The 20,019-nt window shown below is 36.8% G+C and overlaps 1 protein-coding gene across 1 annotated transcript; it reads left to right on the top strand.

The window, feature by feature from the left end:
- The first annotated feature begins 3,087 nt into the window (after positions 1 to 3,087).
- LOC115229823 (NADH-quinone oxidoreductase subunit I-like) lies at positions 3,088 to 4,200 on the top strand. The gene is given in 2 exon segments (XM_029800111.2): positions 3,088 to 3,198; positions 3,655 to 4,200. Coding segments are annotated over 2 exon segments (657 nt in total).
- Positions 4,201 to 20,019: the final 15,819 nt, after the last annotated feature.

Here is a 20,019-nt window from a genome sequence, read left to right as displayed (position 1 = left end):
TGTATGATTTATAATACATTTCATGGCGTATTCCAGTCTGTTTATTCCGTCGTTGTAGTACTGTAGGGCCTTGGTGTAGTTCCGTTCATTTTCACTGTCAATTGCCTTGTTTATGCTCTTTAATCCACTCTACAAAACACTCAATTTGCAGCTAAACCTGAAGATAATCATTATCAGATGACATGCACCACAAAAAAACAAATCAAATAAATTTATTTTTATTAATATAAATTATTGAACTTTCATTTCTAAACAAGTATGACAAGTATCACAAATTCGATGTTTCCTTGATGACAAATAATCAATGGCCCATCGATTATTCGAACATCCAGAACACACAACATTCCCACACTTACGACAATGATGCTTAAAAATATCAAAAAAAACCCAACCCTCCTCACAACAAGAGAAAACTCAATTTTTCCACAACACATGCACCTGTCGACCTCCGAGTCGTCCACCCACTGCGGAATGTGGTCCCCCATTACTTCCATCACACAGCCTGGGTCTCACTTTAATGACCAACTTTGTCTTTCCAGGTGTTCTTTACATTTGTTTAGGTGATAAAACCACTCGTTTCTCTCTGCGGAACAGCAGGCGGAGAGGATGAGGGTTTTTTGAGGGAGGATTATTCGAAGCCAGTTCCTTAGGCCTATTGGTGGGGGTTACTGGCACTTTACCGTCCTCGTCTGCACCACATTCTACTTTTGCTGTCTTCAGGTCGATTATTCGTTGTTTGTTGTACAATTTATTCATAATTACTGTGTTTCCGTAGATTAAAATGTCGTTAAATAAGAAAAATTGTCGAAATTTTTGGTTTTTCCGACATTTTTTGAGCAGAACTCCTTCACCGACAAGAACTCGGCCAGGGGCTACGATCGGCTATTTTATTACTAAAGGTGGTTAACCACTCCGTGGTGGCCGAAACACTCCTCTATAAACGCTATTCGATCGTGGTTATTCATTATTTTCACTAAATATTAAAACAGTCAAAACCGAACCTAATTTGCTCATTTAAAACGAATAGTTTATTTATTATTTAAAATATATTGAATTATAAAACTATCTAAAATAAATCAGATAAATAAATAAAAATCGCAAAAAATGTCGAAAATGACAAATATACATGTTTTTAGGCCGTGAAAAACATTCAATGAATAAAAAGTCATTAAATAAATTTACTTTTTTGTTTTGAATATTTTAAGAGTAAACTTGATTTTCGTTGAAACAATTTAACAAAAATGTCTGGAATTTTTTGTATTTTCATTCTCTTTTGAGATTGATTGATGTTTTGAAAGTAAAAAAAGATTTTTTTATTTTTTGATTGTAAAAATAAACTACGAAAGCAAAAACCAACAGCAAAGTGAAGCACGTCTAATAAAAATTCAATATAATTAACTTTTTAAATTATTTTTTAATCCTGCCAACTTGATCATTTTTTTAATCGTTTGTTGGAGCTGTTCTTGGATCATAGTCAGACACATGGCAAGAAAGGCAAGTCCAAAAATAATATAAATCCCAGTAATAGCCATCCGAACAGTCCCCTGCGTAGTCCTCGTGTCAGAAATCCCGGGAACCAAATCTCCAAACCCAATCGTAGTCAATGTAATGAAACAAAAATAGGCCGAAGTCACAAAGTCCCATTCCTCGTAATATGCAAAAATACTCGCCCCGACAGTAATATACAAGACCACCAGCACCAAAACAACCATCAATGATCCTTCACTTCTGTCCTTCCCTTCATCCGACCAAACGGTCCCTTCAATGTTCTTCCATTCGGTTTGTTCCACGTGATCGAGTTGTTCTGAGCTGACTGTGTTCCGCCGGAAACAAATTCCACAACAACACACTTTCCAATAAACAAAGTTAAATCCCTTGACTAACGAGTCCCCGATTTTGGCCAGACAGAGGAGGGTGAGGGATATTCCAAGCATGGCATAGAACATGCAAATGATCTTCCCCCACATTGTCTTGAGCGTGACATGTCCGTATCCTAATACTAGTATATATACTACATACCGATTGTGGTCACTATAGTTATGCAAAATAACATTGAACTTGTCCAACTCCACTTTTTTGCAGTTTCTCCTCTCAAAAGTGACGTGCAGTTAAGACCGTCGTACCCCACGAGGATTGAGGACGACCGGAAAGCTCGGAGTTGGTCCTTGAAGAGTTCAACTGTTTCCTCCTTTAGAATTTAGTGTATCGGATAACCCGAATATAGTTTTTTGAACTGATTTGGAGTATTTTGTGAATTGTCTCGTTTTCTCTGAGCAGGTATCGATTCATGTCGTCAAAACACTCTTGGATTTCGTTGGGCTTCTCAATGTACTGGAACATGGTGGCTCCCATCACCAAGTAAAGAATCAACACTGAAAACAGGGCCAATGTGGATTTAAACACCCCCTTGACTCCTTTCAAAAACAAAGAGGACGCTTTTTTGCTCATTTCGACATTTTTGTGTATTATTACTTATATACTATCCCTATATTGATTGTCCCCTCATGACTGATTTTAATTACAAAAACGCCAATAAAAAATAACCAGAGGGAAACCAAGAACACAAAGTATACTACAAGTAATAGTTCGACATTATCCGACTCATCGTTGTGTCGTCCGGGAATGTATTCCTAAGCGACCGTCGTCGATGTCTGGAAATGATTTTTGCATTTTTTAAAACTTAGTTTCGACCAATTCTTCATTTTTGCTACATACTTCTCCTGAACATACTTTTTCGGGAATTTCAGACTTTTCGGAGACGTCGGGAGATGTCCTGCCATAATAAAACACGTGCCTTTTACGTTTCTGTAGGGGAAATATTTGGTAGTTCAAATGTTTCGTTTTTTGGAGAAATGTCGTCCAAATAATACCAATCTGCTCTGTGATTGTGTTTGACAGGTTTTTGGACTGGTCGATAAGTTTTTTGGGCACACAACAAGTCTAGGCTGACTAAAAACCAGTACCTTTGGTTCCGCCCAATTTTGATTTTTTGACATATTCTGAATCCGTTGGTTTGATTCTTGTTTTTGGGGTTTCTGTGTTTTGTTCTTCGTGTATTCCCTGCAGTCCAGGGATTTGGGATTTTACATGATTAGTGAAGACCGGCTTGATGTCAGCCTTGTCGGGGAATTGGTGATAATACCAGGAACCATCTATACTATAGAGAAGTGGCAGAGACCTGAAGTCATTGTTGGTGTAGTAACGAGATAATTTATTATTTTTAGCAAATTTAATCAAATTTTTAATGTTTAAATTATATTATGTGAATCTTAGATTGGGCTCTTACTTATCATACCAACTGGATTATCTCAAAACAGCAGACTTCCACTGCTAGTCGACATGTTGGGATCTTCATTAATGAAGGAAGGAGATCTTATGAAATGACTACCCCTCAATAAAATGCATCTGATCTGCAAAACCAAGTGGGTAAACACTTAGCAGACAATGAAGTTAATTTTTTCTAAACGTGCTGAAAAGAATAAAATTATACGTTTAATTTGGAACTAATTATTCTTAATTCAAATTGAATTAATTTTATAGTTTTGTGTGTTTTCATTTTGATGTTAACTCGATTTCTTACTAATATATTTCCAAAGTCAATATATCGTAGTTCATCGTGTTACAAAGTGAATGATTAAAGTAATTTAACACAAGATTGTAAGCCGTTCTCCCCCCGGACGAGAATGGGAAGACATAACAGAAACAGCAGCAGACTCAATTTTCTTAAAGGACGTCTTTAAAGGATTTTTTATAGCAGTTTCAAAAATATTTCAAGAACCAGCGACAATAAATTACCCATTCGAAAAGGGCCCACAGAGTCCCCGTTTCCGAGGGGAACACTGTCTACGTCGGTGATTATTTATAATATTTTTGAGATATCCTTCAGGGGAAGAGCGCTGTATTGCATGTAAGTTGTGTGAGGCGATCTGTCCCGCTCAGGCCATCACAATCGAGGCCGAAGAAAGGCCTGATGGTAGCAGAAGGACCACTCGTTATGACATTGACATGTCGAAATGTATATTCTGTGGACTGTGTCAGGAGGCGTGTCCCGTCGATGCAATTGTAGAGGGACCCAATAGTGAATATTCTACTTATACACACGAGGAAATGCTGTACAATAAGGAGAAACTACTCGCTAATGGAGATATGTGGGAAACAGAGATTTCTCAGAATCTTGCACTTGAGGAAAATTATCGATGAATCATTTATTAGTTTTACTTGCTTTTTTAATCGATTAACATTATGTTGTTCAATTTGTCTAATTTGTACACTTAGCGTAGAAATGCCATAAATTTTATTTTTAGCCGAAGTGACTCAACATAGCTAATGAATTTGTGGAGTGGTTGGTGCAATAAATAGTGATATCATTCTTCAAAATTAAACCTGATAATTAGAACGATAAACTTAATCGAGATTTATATGCTAGTTAATTTTACAACGCTGGGGAAGTCTTTTCAACGAACAATTGAAACTGGATTTGTTCCATAGAAGGTGCTGAGAAACTTGCCAGGAGTAAAGCGGCCACGTAGAATATTAATTACTGATATTTACAACAAGTATATGTGCTCCTACATTAGTGGGGATGTAGTAGATGTCGTGAAGGCTATTTGGACATTTACTAAGAATGAATTCTGACGTACCCGCTAACAGATCCTGTTAGAACAGCTGTTCCATTTGGTTGGATGGGTGATTAAGTTAATTCCAAAACGCTTTCTTACCCCAAATGATTAATTTTTAAAAAATAGGTTGATTTTGTTGTATGTCTAATTTGTCTAGAAGTCACGAAAACTCTTAAAAATAACTTCAAAATGGAATTTGGAAAAAAGTAAGACATATTCAATATGGACAGAATTGATAAAAATAACAGTCTGAAATATTCCATACAATTCCGTGAACATAATATCTGACATTCATTACACATTAAATATTTAAGTTTGTTCTTACAAAATAAATGACGATCTCGGAAAATCAACCGGGAATATATTCTTCTATGATTTCTTCAAATTTTAACTAAAACATAATTAATTTCGCACTCTGGGCTATTTTCTTTAAAAATCTGATGATTTAAGAAACTGAGGAATATATTTTAATGTCATTCTAAAATTCCACCACCTGATCTTCATTCTCTTATTATTATTTAAGCCAAACAAAATCACCGTCTTAGCCATTAACTAACACGTTCAGGTGATTCCGACACTTCTCAACAGTCGAGCCATCTTTTCACAATGTTCCGACCGTGACCCCACACACTTTCTGTATGTACGGTGAATGGTTTGTGGTCCATTTCCACGATCCCCCCCATTTGCCTCTACGAGAGACTCCAGTGTTCTATGGACAATTTCCCTATCAATATGGTTCTTCAGTAGGTTGATAGATCTTTCTTGGATTTTTTCGATTTTTAGCCGGTTCGTTGCCGCCAGGTTACAGCCCCAAGCAGCACATGCATAACCTATTGTTGGCTCGATATACTGCTTGTAAAGGGTCTCTACCCCTGGCGGATAAGTTCTCCCACAGTTCCAAAGGAAGGCTTTTACAAAATTGATCTTCTTTATACAGGTTGATACGATCGATTCTACGTGAGGTGAAAAACAGAGGAAAGTATCAAGCGCTACTCCCAATATCTTCTGTGTTTTCTTTTGTGGTATTGGAATTCCGTTCAACGTGACATCAATAGTTTTCGTCCCCATCTTCCTATTTTTCGTGAATAGAGTGAATGCTGACTTTTCGGAACATGCATGTAGTCTGTTTTCATATAGCCATCCATATAGGTCGTCCAGTATTCTTTGTAGTCTTTCCTTCGCGTATTCGACATTTACATCCCTAGATCCGACAACTATGTCATCGGCATAGGAGAGTAGTATGTCATTATTATCCATAGGAACCGGGAGATCATTCAGAAACAAGTTGAAGAGGGTCGGGGATAAAGGAGAACCCTGGGGTACACCATTGGGCAATAAGCGTGATCTTGAACTCTCGTTCCCGACTTTCCCACGACGTCCGCTCAAAAAATTCTCTATGCATAGCTTCATAGGTGTAGAAATATTTGTACCGAATATCTTTTGAATTAGGATCTTCCTTGGGACGGAGTCAAACGCTTTTTCAATGTCGATAGTGCATACAATCGATTTCTCCTGCAATTTCTTCTTTTTGTGTACTTCATTTATGAAATCTGTTAGTGTGGTAAGGAAGGAGGTTGTTGACAATCCTTCCTTGAATCCATGTTGGAATGTAGATTGTGGGAGGAAAGGGCGAATATGTTTTAGAACCAATTTTTCCAAGATTCTTGACAACACACATATTAGGAATACTGGTCTATAGGAGCCGGAGTCGTTCTTCAGTCTTCCAGGTTTTAATATTGGCCGGTTTTTGATAGTTTCCATAGGTTCGGTATAGCGTTCGTGATTAATGACGTGTTATAGATCGTGGTTAAAGCATTTACTGAAACAGGGCCCAAGTGTTTTAGTAGAATAAGTGGAATTCCATCCGGTCCACATGAGTTTGTTTTCTTCTGATTCGAGATTGTTTCAGACACCTCTTCAGAAAGAAAATAAGTCGTCGGGGGCCTTTTGGATGGCTTTGATTTTAATCTTGGCTGTGAGTTCATTTTTTATAAGGAATATGACTAATCTTGACACAGTGTTTCATAAAATTGTTTAGATTGAGCTGGTATGTTTCTGTTTTACGCTCGTCAGGATTCTTCAAGCGTCTCAACATCGTCCACATGGTCGAAATAGAGGCTTGTTTATTCATAGCTCTAGAGATTCGGCTGAGCTTCTTCCTTTGGACTTGGTTGGTAGTATTCGTAATAAGCATGTTTAGAGCCCTGATTCGATCGATGATTGCTTTGGGTCGATACTTTCTTTTCTTGAGGCTGATTCTTTTCTAATTAGTTTTTTTGTTCTTGAATCATATTTTGAGCTCCCACTTCTTATACATGCTCTTCTGATAATCAAATTCCTTGCATTTATGATAGTTTTGTTGAAGCTTTCCACTGCTCTGTCCAAGGAAGAAAAATTCTTAGGGTGGAAGTTCTGGAGTCTTGAATCGACGTAATTTGCGAAAGCATTCCAATATGCGTTTTCGTAATAATAGAAATAAGTTGGTTTCAGTATGGGATGTGGAGAACAGTTCATTCTCATTGAGTGGTGGTCACTTCGGAGATCATAGCGGACCAACCACTTGATGATAGGGGAAAGCCGAGGCGAGCAGATTGATAGATCTGGCAATGTCCTCGTGTTCTTAGAGTTTTAGAGTGTCCGAGTGTTCTTTTTCGGGTTGTTAAGAATTATTAACTTCTGCAATTGCGATACCAAAAGGTTTCCTATCGGAACCAAGCGGGATGCTTCGCGTTCAGGTCTCCGCATAAGAGTAGGTTATCCAATTTACCAAGGCTTGACAGATCAAAACGATAAACCTTCTTGCATGAACCTGACAGATCAAAACGACAACGTTGAGAAGATGCCGTACAGGGGGAAGTCCTCTGGTTGGCGGGGAGAAAATGGCTCTCTTTAGATACCGTTTAGGACTGTATCCGGCGCCACTAGAAAAAGTAAACCACATGACGCGCGCCAAATAGATCAAATATATTAAACTCTGCAACAAACAGTATGTGCAACAAACAGTTTTAGTGTTTTTATTGTTTATTTATAAAGTTAAATTTTTGGGTTAATTTTTTTAGTTTTTAGGTTAATAAAGTTAAAGTTTTTAGGTTAAAATTTTTATTTTTCAGGTTAAAAAAAATCGCCCTAACAATGAAGAACAACAATGAATGTGACAAAATTACAAATGGGAAAAAATTACACCACTACCACAAATAGAAACAGAATAATTTTTTTTCCTTGAAATTTGTAAATCTATTAATTAAATTCAATAAGGAAATTAAATATTTATAGTTTAATATATTTGGTAATTAATATATTAATTAAAATTTAATACACGTAGCCAATAAAATAGGAAACTCATAAGTGCTGAGGTGGTCACTAGAAATACGTAATTATATTAAGTCAGAAAATATTTAAATGAAGCAAGTAAAAATTTTACCAAAATTTAAAGTAAAGTCTTCGCGTGTAAAAGGTAAATTAAGGAACAAAAATATCTCTCTAGGCGTTTCTTTTCACTCAAAACGCCCTTTCATAATAGTAAGCCTTCACACAGGGACCTTAGAACTATGGGACTACAGCATTAAGACTCTAATCGCCAAATTCGAAGGACACAAAGGTACCACTGTACATAGACTCTTCAGGGCCTGTCAGGTCCGTAAACTTCCACCAAGAACAACCCCTTTTTGTTTCTGGTGGGGATGACACTCTCGTGAGAGTCTGGAACTACAAACTACGAAAATGCCTCTTCGAACTCCGCGGGCACGTAGACTACATTCGTTCCACGGTCTTCCATTCCGTCCAGCCATGGATTGCCAGTGCATCTGACGACATGACAATCAGAGTATGGAATTGGCAGTCTCGGTCATGTCTTGGGTCTATTTTCTGTGTGTGACCCCAACAGGATTCTGACTGGTCACATGCACTACGCAATGTGTGCTCAGTTCCATCCATTCTTGGATTATGTCATCTCTGGAAGCCTCGATTCGACTTTGAAGGTTTGGAATATATCAAGTCTGTTTGTGGTTTTTAATCAGTCAGGTCTTCATTCTAAAAATTTGACGACTCCTGGAAACATGGCCAACGAAATATTACGAGAAAATAGCTTTCCTGAACTTTTTGGTGATTCTCCAATTATTTGTTCCGCCACGTTGGAAAAACACGACCGCGGAGTCAACTGGGTGGCCATTCATCCCGTTTCGGGTGCAATTGCCTCGTGTGGGGATGATAAGTTGGTCAAACTGATGCGGATAACGAAGGGTGGGGGTTCTGTTGAGTAAACGCAGATGGGGACTTGATTGAGAATGGAACGTTGAGGGGACACACATCCAACGTGTCCTCTGTCCTCTTCCACCCTAGAGAAGACTACTTGCTTAGTAATTCGGAAGATGGGAGTATTCGTATTTGGAATTTAAACTCAAAGTTTCGTGTTTGTGACTATTTTAGGCGTTGTGAGACGCGGTTTAAATACGATAGTCGTTTTTGGAGTTTGAATTGTCACAATGCTCTCAATCTGTTCGCAGGAGGTCGTTTTATTGTTATACTTTATTATTTGCAGGTCACGACTCGGGCTTTATGGTGTTTAAAATCGGGAAAGAACGTCCTTTATCGACATTGAGTGACCATTCCCTGTTTTGGTTGATGAAAAATAATGTCATGGAGTACAATTTTGAGAGGTCGGAAGAGAAGTCTTTGATGGCAATGTAGTCCTGTTCTGCCAATATTTCCAATTTAGTAAACGTGGTGTAGTCACGTCGTTATCATTCAATCCGTCGGAACAGTTGATTCTAATATTCTATGTCTGTTTACTACTTTAATGTTTACAGATGCGGAGTGAGATCTCCGAGGCTCCATCTTACGAAGTTGTCAGTTTGGAATACAACAGGAACAGAAAAGGTAGAATATTTATTTATCAGACATTTAGACAATATGGCTGGCGGAGGCTGTGAAGGGTTTTGGCTGAGCAGAAATCGTTTTATAGTGTTGGATTCCAATCAATCCGTATTTTTTTTATTATAATTCCGTAGATTTGTGTGAAAAACCTAAAAAACGAGGTCACTCAGAAAATCCAGATCAGTGGATGTACGACAATTTATCCAGCCATATGTGGACAATTCCTGTACTATTGTGATGATAAAGTCTTGTTGTATGACATGCAGCTGAAAAAGTAACATTAAATGGATAATTTATGTCAGAGTCGTTTGCTCCCTTTGCGTGCCTTTTGTCAAGAGAGTTGTTTGGTCAAAAAATCATTCATATTTGGCCATTCTAGCAGATAAAGGTTTTTTAATATATGGATTTGTAGTTTTTTATATTTGTGACAATAATATGGAAATTTTGTGTCGAAATAAGGAGAGTTTTTCAGTGAAGAGTGGTGCCTGGGACGAGAATAATGTGTTTGTGTACTCCACGACACACCACATAAAATATTGTCTGGTGAATGGGTGGGTTAAGTAGGTGATAGAAATAGTGATTGTGGGATAATCCGGACTATCGATCTCCCACTCTACCTGATTAGAGTGGAGGGGGCACTGCTGTATGTTCTGGATCGACAGGGAAGCCTGAAGAAACTCCAAATCGACAATTCTGAGTATATATTCAAGTTGGCCATCGTGGGGAGAGAGTTTGATAAAGTCCTGAACATTATTCGCAAATCCAAACTCATCGGCAAGTCGATTGTGTTGTACCTCGAAAAGAAGGGATATCCTCAGTTGGCATTACATTTTGTGAAAGATGACTCCACAAAGTTTAGACTGGCAGTGCAATGTGGGGATCTTGAGGTTTTTTGTGTTTATATTTTCCAGACTGCTCTTAATGCTGCGCTTAATCTGAACCAGAATTGTTATTGGGATAAGTTGTCCGCCGCCGCTATGATGCAGGGAAACATTCAGATCGCGGAAAGAGCATATCAGGCAGTCAAGAACTACAACAAACTGTCCATGTTGTATGTTGTCACTGGAAATCTCGAAAAATTGGGAGAACTGTTAAAACAAGGTTCATTTGATAGGATTATGCGACCAGTCGAACACAAAGGAGATAGGAATATGCAGGCACAGATATCCCTACTGACAGGGAATGTGGAAGAGAGGATCAATTTGTTATTACAGAGCAATCAGAGTAGTCACGTGTCTTCATTCCTTAGATACAATTGCATATGTAACTGCTGCATGTCATGGATTGACGGATGTGGCTACGGAGGTGTCTCAGTTGATAGAGAAAGTGCCTCCCGTGGATGATTCAACCCCTCTAATTCTCCCCTCTCCTCCCTTGATAACTCTTACTTCCAATTGGCCACAATATGCTTCGACGTCAGTGATTGGAGACGCCCTTATTAAATGTGATGAGCCAGAAGAGGTCGTGGGGGATGTGTCTGCTTGGGGGAATGACGCGAATTTGGATTTTGACGGTACTTGGTCATTTGGTCATGTCTAGAAGAGAGTGACGTTGAGAAGACAGTATTGGATGATGAGGGATGGGATGTCGATGATATTGACCTTCCAATTGAAGTTGGTGATTGTGTCCAATCAATTAGTTGGAGCAGTCTATTGCACCAGTCGAGACGGGTAGTGTGGTGGACGAAGGTGTGTCCCCTGCCGCTGTGTGGGGAATAAACGCCAAGTCTGTGGTGGACTACATTCTTGCGGGGGCATTTGATTCAGCTATGATGGTCTCATTTGTCGTCATTTTGTAGGAATTACGCACACGTTATTCGGTGGTTGACTTTTCTCCATTTGAACCAATTTTCATTCGTATTTACGTTCAGTCGAGATCATTTTTATCCACATCGCCATCAACCAGTTCTATTTTTGCATATCCTCAGCTGAATAAGTAAATGTTGTGGGTTACGTAGTGATGAAATCGGGAACAAGTCAGGGAAGAGTCTGTATTCAATGTCACTGAGTGACCTGAAGAAAAGTATTCCCGCAGCCTACGAGCAGACTACAAAAGGGAACTTTCAGAAAGCAGTCGAGATGTTTCGGTCAATACTGCTAAGGTCTGCATTACTCCCGGATAATGCCAGATCACGCAACACTTCAAACGAGGCTTATTTTTTGATGTTATTTGTAGTTGAATGATGTGATTGTTACTTGTCGGGAGTATATTCTTGGACTTTCGATGGAGATTTACAGAAAGAAGATGCCAAAGGACACATTGGCTAGTCAAATTCGACAATGCGAACTAGCTCTCTATTTCTCGAATTGTTCTCTCCAACTTTCCCATCAAATACTGACTCTCCGCACTGCCTTAAATCTGTGTTATCGCCTCAGGAACTTTCAGACTGCTATCAACATTGGGAATCGGCTTTTGAAGCTGGGTCCACCTGCAGACGTATCCTCTCAGGCTAGGAAAATATTGGCATCGTGCAGTAAGGAACCGCAAGATTTTAATCCAATGGACTATGATTACCTCAATCCATTTGAAGTGTGTGCAGCATCATACAAGCCAATCTACAAGGGTTCTCCACTTGTGCGTGATATGTTGACACGTGCTGCATATTTACCGGAATTTGCTGGTCAGATTTGCCGAATCAGTCTTGTATTATATTTTGGGTGTTAATTGATGTAGGTCACTGAAATAGGCCGAGATGACTAGTTTTCACATTAGTAATTTCTGTAATTAATATATTTATTTGATTGAGTAGTCTAAACCAGGGGTTCTCAACCTTTTTAGCTCAAGGGCCAAATCGATAATTAAGATTAGCTTCACGGGCCGCAAAAAAATATTTTATATCTTATTTTTATATTTTCCAATCCAGTAACTCGTTTGCAATCCGAAGTGCAGCCACTGCTGATGCGTAATGAGTTTTTTTACTCTTTTAATTTCCATTTCCTTTATAAAAAATAAAAGCTAAAAAATCTACAAAAGGCGTTGTAACTAAAAAGAAAGTATTATTTCTTTATTAAGTTTTTGAAATCGGAATAAGTAAAGTCGAAGAAGTTCGTAAAAGCTGACTCAAGTGATTATCCGTGAGCTTGTTACGATATTTATTTTTTATTCGAATCATTTTACTAAATATTGATTCGCATAAATATGTAGATTTAACATTGATATATTCATTGTGTGTTATATTTTTGAATTTGTCTTGAGGAATTAATTCGTAAAAATTAATAATAGACGCATTTTTGAACAATTCCGCCAGTTCTATATCATGTTGTAAATTAATGAGTTCTAGTTGAATTTTGCAGGCGCATCCTTAATTTCCACGCTGAATGGAGTTGCAAATATTTTCATTAAAGGAAGGAATTCTTTGAAATTCTAAAAATTAAATTTATATAAATGTACCCCAAAACGTGCTTCAAATTGATTAATTAAATCACCAATTATGGATATGTTTAACCTAAAGAATAAATAATTAAATTTAGACATTATTAAAAAATTAAAAAAGTTAGTTACTCTAGAGGGGCCGCAAAAAAAATCCTGGGGGCCACATGCGGCCCCGGGGGCCGCATTTGAGAACCGCTGGTCTAAACATTTATTCTTTAACTAGCTCAGCAGTTCGCTTCGCTCACTGCGAGCTAGCTCCTGCGGAGGCCCTGCTCGCTACGCTCGCAGTTTCCTTAATAACTATAAATTTATGTAGATATATAAATGCGACCTGCTTTGATATAACCTTATTCTAAGGCCTGTGGATAAACGATGTTTGCAGTCCGTCCATCCTTGGCAAATATAAATAAATTTCTCTTCTACCTACCCTTGAGCACCCCACATACAGCTGGCCATGTGAAAAGCACTCGTTCTCTAAAAATAAGCCTACTACCTTTAAAGACTGTCCCTGGGCCTTGTTTATTGTCATAGCAAAACTTATCTTCAGCGGAAATTGTAGTCTCTTAAATCTATCGCAGGCCCTTTCATGGTCCATAATAACGTCGACCGATTTATATATTCTTTCTCTGCCAGGGATTTTCATTAATAAATCTAAATTATATTAAGTACCTCATCATTAAGTGGAGCTAATATAGCTCGTTCACGCAGCCAGTCGAAATTCACGTAGTGTTCAGATAGTTCGGAATAGACGGCATTCAATAATTCTTCTGCTGTTTCTACGAAAATACATAATTCTTCCGGTAGCCTAATTTTCTGGTCGTGCATTTCTGAAGTGATTGCCCCATTTCCAATATCTAGAACAGTGGTTCTCAACCTGGGGTCCGCGGACCCCTTAGGGGTCCGCGAAAGATTCCAGGGGGTCCGCGAGATTTTTCTGAAACTTTATTTAAATGTTTCTATTTAATGATAACAATTTTAAATTAATATATAATAGAATTAAATCATAATTAATAATAATCATAATTAATATATTATATTATTTATTTCAGGTGGTGGTAGAACAAATAAAAACTTCATGCCATCAAAATTCGCTATACAGTTGATGAATCCACCGATGTAGCGAACTGTGCTCAATTAATAATATTTGCTCGTTATGTCTATGACGGAGATTTTAAAGAGGAATTTTTATTTTCCTATTCGCTTGAATCGACCACTAAAGGAGAAGATATTTTTCAAGCAATTTCTATGTTTTTTGACAGTGTTGGGTTATCTTGGAATAATGTATGTTGTTGCACAACCGATGGAGCTCCAGCAATGCTTGGCTTTCATTCTGGCTTTAGAGGCCAAGTTAGACTTGCTAACCAGGAAACGAAACATATGCATTGTATGCTACATCGATATGCACTTGCTGCAAAAACATTACCTTCAGATTTAAGATATGTTCTCGATGATGTCGTACATATCATAAATTATATTAAAAAGAGTGCTTTAAATTCGCGCATTTTCAGACTTATTTGCGAAGAATTTGAAAAGGATGGAAAGGCTTTGTTATTCCACACTGAGGTGAGATGGCTATCTCGGGGAAGAACATTTTTGCCAGAGTTTTTTCTTTGAGGAATGAATTATCTGAATATTTTATTCGCGAAAACAATTCCAAATCATCGGAATTTATTTCGAAATTAATGGATAGTTCATGGCTATCTAAACTTGCTTACTTGAGAGATGTCTTCTCTCGTATAAATTCACTCAACAAATCGCTTCAGGGAAGACATGAAACAATAATTGATTTTGTGGATAAAATTAAGTTTGTTAACTGTTTCATCTTAATAATAAAATGGTATGGGTGTGTCTGTCTGTCTGTGTGTCTGTCTGTCTGTCTGTTGTCTGTGCACACCCACATTCAAATTGTTACAAACCAGATCAAATTGTCAAAACCTTCCCTTTTGTAGTTATCGATAATGAGGCACAATAAAAGGTTGAAAAAAAAAAAAAAAAAAAAAAAAAAAAATAAAAAAATAAAAGGTTGATATCCTCTAAGAACCTTCCTGTCAAAAAAATTTAATAAGAAAGAATATCCTCGATGATGAGGTCCCCCAAAACCTTCAAGTCAATTTTCTGCGTTTTGTTAAAATGAACAACAAGAAAGTCCTCGACTCACATGATGTGGTCCCCCAAAACCTTCAAGCCAAAAAATTAAAAAAAATTATTTTCTGCGTTTTTGTTAAAATGAACAACAAGAAAGTCCTCGACTCACATGATGTGGTCCCCAAAACCTTCAAGCCAAAAAATTAAAAAAATTATTTTCTGCGTTTTTGTTAAAATGAACAACAAGAAAGTCCTCGACTCACATGATGTGGTCCCCCAAAACCTTCAAGCCAAAAAATAAAAAAAATTATTTTCTGCGTTTTTGTAAAATGAACAACAAGAAAGTCCTCGACTCACATGATGTGGTCCCCCAAAACCTTCAAGCCAAAAAATTAAAAAAATTATTTTCTGCGTTTTTGTTAAAATAAAAGAACAACAAGAAAGTCCTCGACTCACATGATGTGGTCCCCCAAAACCTTCAAGCCAAAAAATAAAAAAAATTATTTTCTGCGTTTTTGTTAAAATGAACCACAAGAAAGTCCTCGACTCACATGATGTGGTCCCTCAAAACCTTCAAGCCAAAAAATTAAAAAAAATTATTTTCTGCGTTTTTGTTAAAATGAACAACAAGAAAGTCCTCGACTCACATGATGTGGTCCCTCAAAACCTTCAAGCCAAAAAATTAAAAAAATTATTTTCTGCGTTTTTGTTAAAATGAACAACAAGAAAGTCCTCGACTCACATGATGTGGTCCCTCAAAACCTTCAAGCCAAAAAATTAAAAAAAATTATTTTCTGCGTTTTTGTTAAAATGGACGACAAGAAAGTCCTCGACTCACATGATGAGGTCCCCCAAAACCTTCAAGCCAAAAAATTAAAAAAAATTATTTTCTGCGTTTTTGTTAAAATGAACAACAAGAAAGTCCTCGACTCACATGATGTGGTCCCCCAAAACCTTCAAGCCAAAAAATTAAAAAAAATTATTTTCTGCGTTTTTGTTAAAATAAACAACAAGAAAGTCCTCGACTCACATGATGTGGTCCCCCAAAACCTTCAAGCCAAAAATTAAAAAAAATTATTTTCTGCGCGTTTTGTTAAAATGAACAACAAGAAAGTCCTCGACTCACATGATGTGGTCCCCCAAAACCTTCAAGCCAAAAAATTAAAAAAAATTATTTTCTGCGTTTTTGTTAAAATGAACAACAAGAAAGTCCTCGACTCACATGATGTGGTCCCTCAAAACCTTCAAGCCAAAAAATAAAAAAAAAATTATTTTCTGCGTTTTTTTAAAATGAACACAAGAAAGTCCTCGACTCACATGATGTGGTCCCCCAAAACTTCAAGCCAAAAAATTAAAAAAATTATTTTCTGCGTTTTTGTTAAAATAAACAACAAGAAAGTCCTCGACTCACATGATGTGGTCCCCCAAAACCTTCAAGCCAAAAATTAAAAAAAATTATTTTCTGCGTTTTTGTTAAAATGAACAACAAGAAAGTCCTCGACTCACATGATGTGGTCCCCCAAAACCTTCAAGCCAAAAAATTAAAAAAATTATTTTCTGCGTTTTTGTTAAAATGAACAACAAGAAAGTCCTCGACTCACATGATGAGGTCCCCCAAAACCTTCAAGCCAAAAAATTAAAAAAAATTATTTTCTGCGTTTTTGTTAAAATGAACAACAAGAAAGTCCTCGACTCACATGATGTGGTCCCCCAAAACCTTCAAGCCAAAAAATTAAAAAAATTATTTTCTGCGTTTTTGTTAAAATAAACAACAAGAAAGTCCTCGACTCACATGATGTGGTCCCCCAAAACCTTCAAGCCAAAAAATTAAAAAAATTATTTTCTGCGTTTTTTGTTAAAATGAACAACAAGAAAGTCCTCGACTCACATGATGTGGTCCCCCAAAACCTTCAAGCCAAAAAATTAAAAAAAATTATTTTCTGCGTTTTTGTTAAAATGAACAACAAGAAAGTCCTCGACTCACATGATGTGGTCCCTCAAAACCTTCAAGCCAAAAAATTAAAAAAAATTTTTTCTGCGTTTTTGTTAAAATGAACAACAAGAAAGTCCTCGACTCACATGATGTGGTCCCCCAAAACTTTCAAGCCAAAAAATTAAAAAAAATTATTTTCTGCGTTTTTGTTAAAATAAACAACAAGAAAGTCCTCGACTCACATGATGTGGTCCCCCAAAACTTCAAGCCAAAAAATTAAAAAAATTATTTTCTGCGTTTTTGTTAAAATGAACAACAAGAAAGTCCTCGACTCACATGATGTGGTCCCTCAAAACCTTCAAGCCAAAAAATTAAAAAAAATTATTTTCTGCGTTTTTGTTAAAATGAACAACAAGAAAGTCCTCGACTCACATGATGTGGTCCCCCAAAACCTTCAAGCCAAAAAATAAAAAAAATTATTTTCTGCGTTTTTTTAAAATGAACAACAAGAAAGTCCTCGACTCACATGATGTGGTCCCTCAAAACCTTCAAGCCAAAAAATTAAAAAAAATATTTTCTGCGTTTTTGTAAAATGAACAACAAGAAAGTCCTCGACTCACATGATGTGGTCCCTCCAAAACCTTCAAGCCAAAAAATTAAAAAAAATTATTTTCTGCGTTTTTGTTAAAATGGACGACAAGAAAGTCCTCGACTCACATGATGAGGTCCTCCACAACCTTCAACTCGTGAGGCCATTAATTAGCTTAGCTATCTTTTTTCGATGACATAAATTCTTTTTTGTTAAATTTTCGTTAAAAAAATAAATAAAAGCTCTAATTGTTATCGACCATGAATAGACTGTGCAATTATCAGATTTTGAAAACCACTAAAAAGGAAAAAGCAAAAATTATTAGAGATTTACATAATTGATTCTTTTTAACTGCCGAAACTGACAAATTCGATTATGCTACTGTTTAGATTTCTTAAAAGATAGAGGCAAATAAAATTTAAATTAGTCATGTAAATTTCAATTTGCCTATATTTAAATCTCCTTGATTTAACAGGCTTTAATTTTTTTCCTTATAATACTACAAAGATGAAGCTGATTATCATTTTCTTTACCGAAACAGACAAGTTCGATTATGCTAAAGTTTCAATTCCTTTAAACATAGAGGCAATTAAGTATAATGGCTTTGATTGGATAATACACTTTACATAAATTTCACTAAATAAATTTACGTAGAAATTTAATATAAATTACTGATTCGCGTTTACAAAATCATAAGCATGTCCTATAAAGAGAGATCTGAGAATGTTAACAAACAAGAGAATATGAACCATATAACAAAAAAAGAGAAACGAGGGAAGATGTGCTTAAATGGTGAGGGAACTTAGACAACAGCTGAACAAGGTCAGGACTGCTGTTAGACTCATCTACGGGTAATAGAATTATGCATTCTGGTTAATTGTTTGGGATGAATGTACGATGGCTCATAAAGGCGCATTCAAGCAGTTGACCGAACATAGAGATATCAAGAATTGTAGCGACCATTTGTTTGGGGGAGCATTAGTTGTATTGGCAGGTGATTTTAGACAGACGCTGCCAATTATTCAAAGAGGGACGCCTGCGGATGAATTAAATGCCTGCCTCAAATCGTCATATTTGTGGACACACGTGAAAAAGGTAAGCTTAGATGTAAATGTACATGCACATTTACAAGGCGTTAATAGCATATTCCCACAAATCCCTCTAGATATTGGAAATGGGGCAATCACTTCAGAAATGCACGACCAGAAAATTAGGCTACCGGAAGAATTATGTATTTTCGTAGAAACAGCAGAAGAATTATTGAATGCCGTCTATTCCGAACTATCTGAACACTACGTGAATTTCGACTGGCTGCGTGAACGAGCTATATTAGCTCCACTTAATGATGAGGTACTTAATATAAATTTAGATTTATTAATGAAAATCCCTGGCAGAGAAAGAATATATAAATCGGTCGACGTTATTATGGACCATGAAAGGGCCTGCGATAGATTAAGAGACTACAATTTCCGCTGAAGATAAGTTTTGCTATGACAATAAACAAGGCCCAGGGACAGTCTTTAAAGGTAGTAGGCTTATTTTTAGAGAACGAGTGCTTTTCACATGGCCAGCTGTATGTGGGGTGCTCAAGGGAGGTAGAAGAGAATTTATTTATATTTGCCAGGATGGACGGACTGCAAACATCGTTTATCCACAGGCCTTAGAATAAGGTTATATCAAAGCAGGTCGCATTTATATATCTACATAAATTTATAGTTATTTAAGGAACTGCGAGCGTAGCGAGCAGGGCCTCCGCAGGAGCTAGCTCGCAGTGAGCGAAGCGAACTGCTGAGCTAGTTTATATTAAACTAGCTTTATTATTAAATCAATAGAGAAAATTAGTGAGAAGGTTGATATTGTTTTTTCGAGGCAATTTTTTCAATAAGAGGCTCGGTTGTCGACAAGCAAACCCTGATGTCATCTTCAATATTCAGTCTTGCGCGATGATTATTTTTTATATTGAGAAGTGCTGAGAAGCAATGTTCGCATAAATATGTTGTCGGGAATATAAGCAACAAATTTAATGCATTTGCGCTTACGGAAGGATAATGCTTACACATTTCGCACTCAAAATCTTGATAAAGCAAGTTTTTCATACAAATCTCTTGCGTTTGAATTATTGATCATGTCAATAAAAGCCTCTTCGATATTTTCATCGACCAAACGTGGATCAACACTGAATGGTGTACGAATGAATTTAATCAATTTCGTTCAATTCTGGAAAGTATTTATTTACTTCTTGTTGAAGATGTTAATGTGCATAAATAAGTTCGGTTATTTTTTGATTTCAAATGCATCTATATTTACAGATTGTTCTTCAAAAGATTCAAACATAGTAAAATTATTAGTTTAATTTTCTTTCCACAGTGTTAACTTCATCAAAAAGCACTAATATTAATACTAGCTCAGCAGTTCGCTTCGCTCACTGCGAGCTAGCTCCTGCGGAGGCCCTGCTCGCTACGCTCGCAGTTTCCTAAATAACTATAAATTTATGTAGATATATAAATGCGACCTGCTTTGATATAACCTTATTCTAAGGCCTGTGGATA

Source organism: Octopus sinensis, unplaced genomic scaffold (genome assembly GCF_006345805.1).
Source record: "Octopus sinensis unplaced genomic scaffold, ASM634580v1 Contig13674, whole genome shotgun sequence".
Lineage (NCBI taxonomy): Eukaryota > Metazoa > Mollusca > Cephalopoda > Octopoda > Octopodidae > Octopus > Octopus sinensis.
This window is presented reverse-complemented; position numbering and strand designations above follow the sequence as displayed.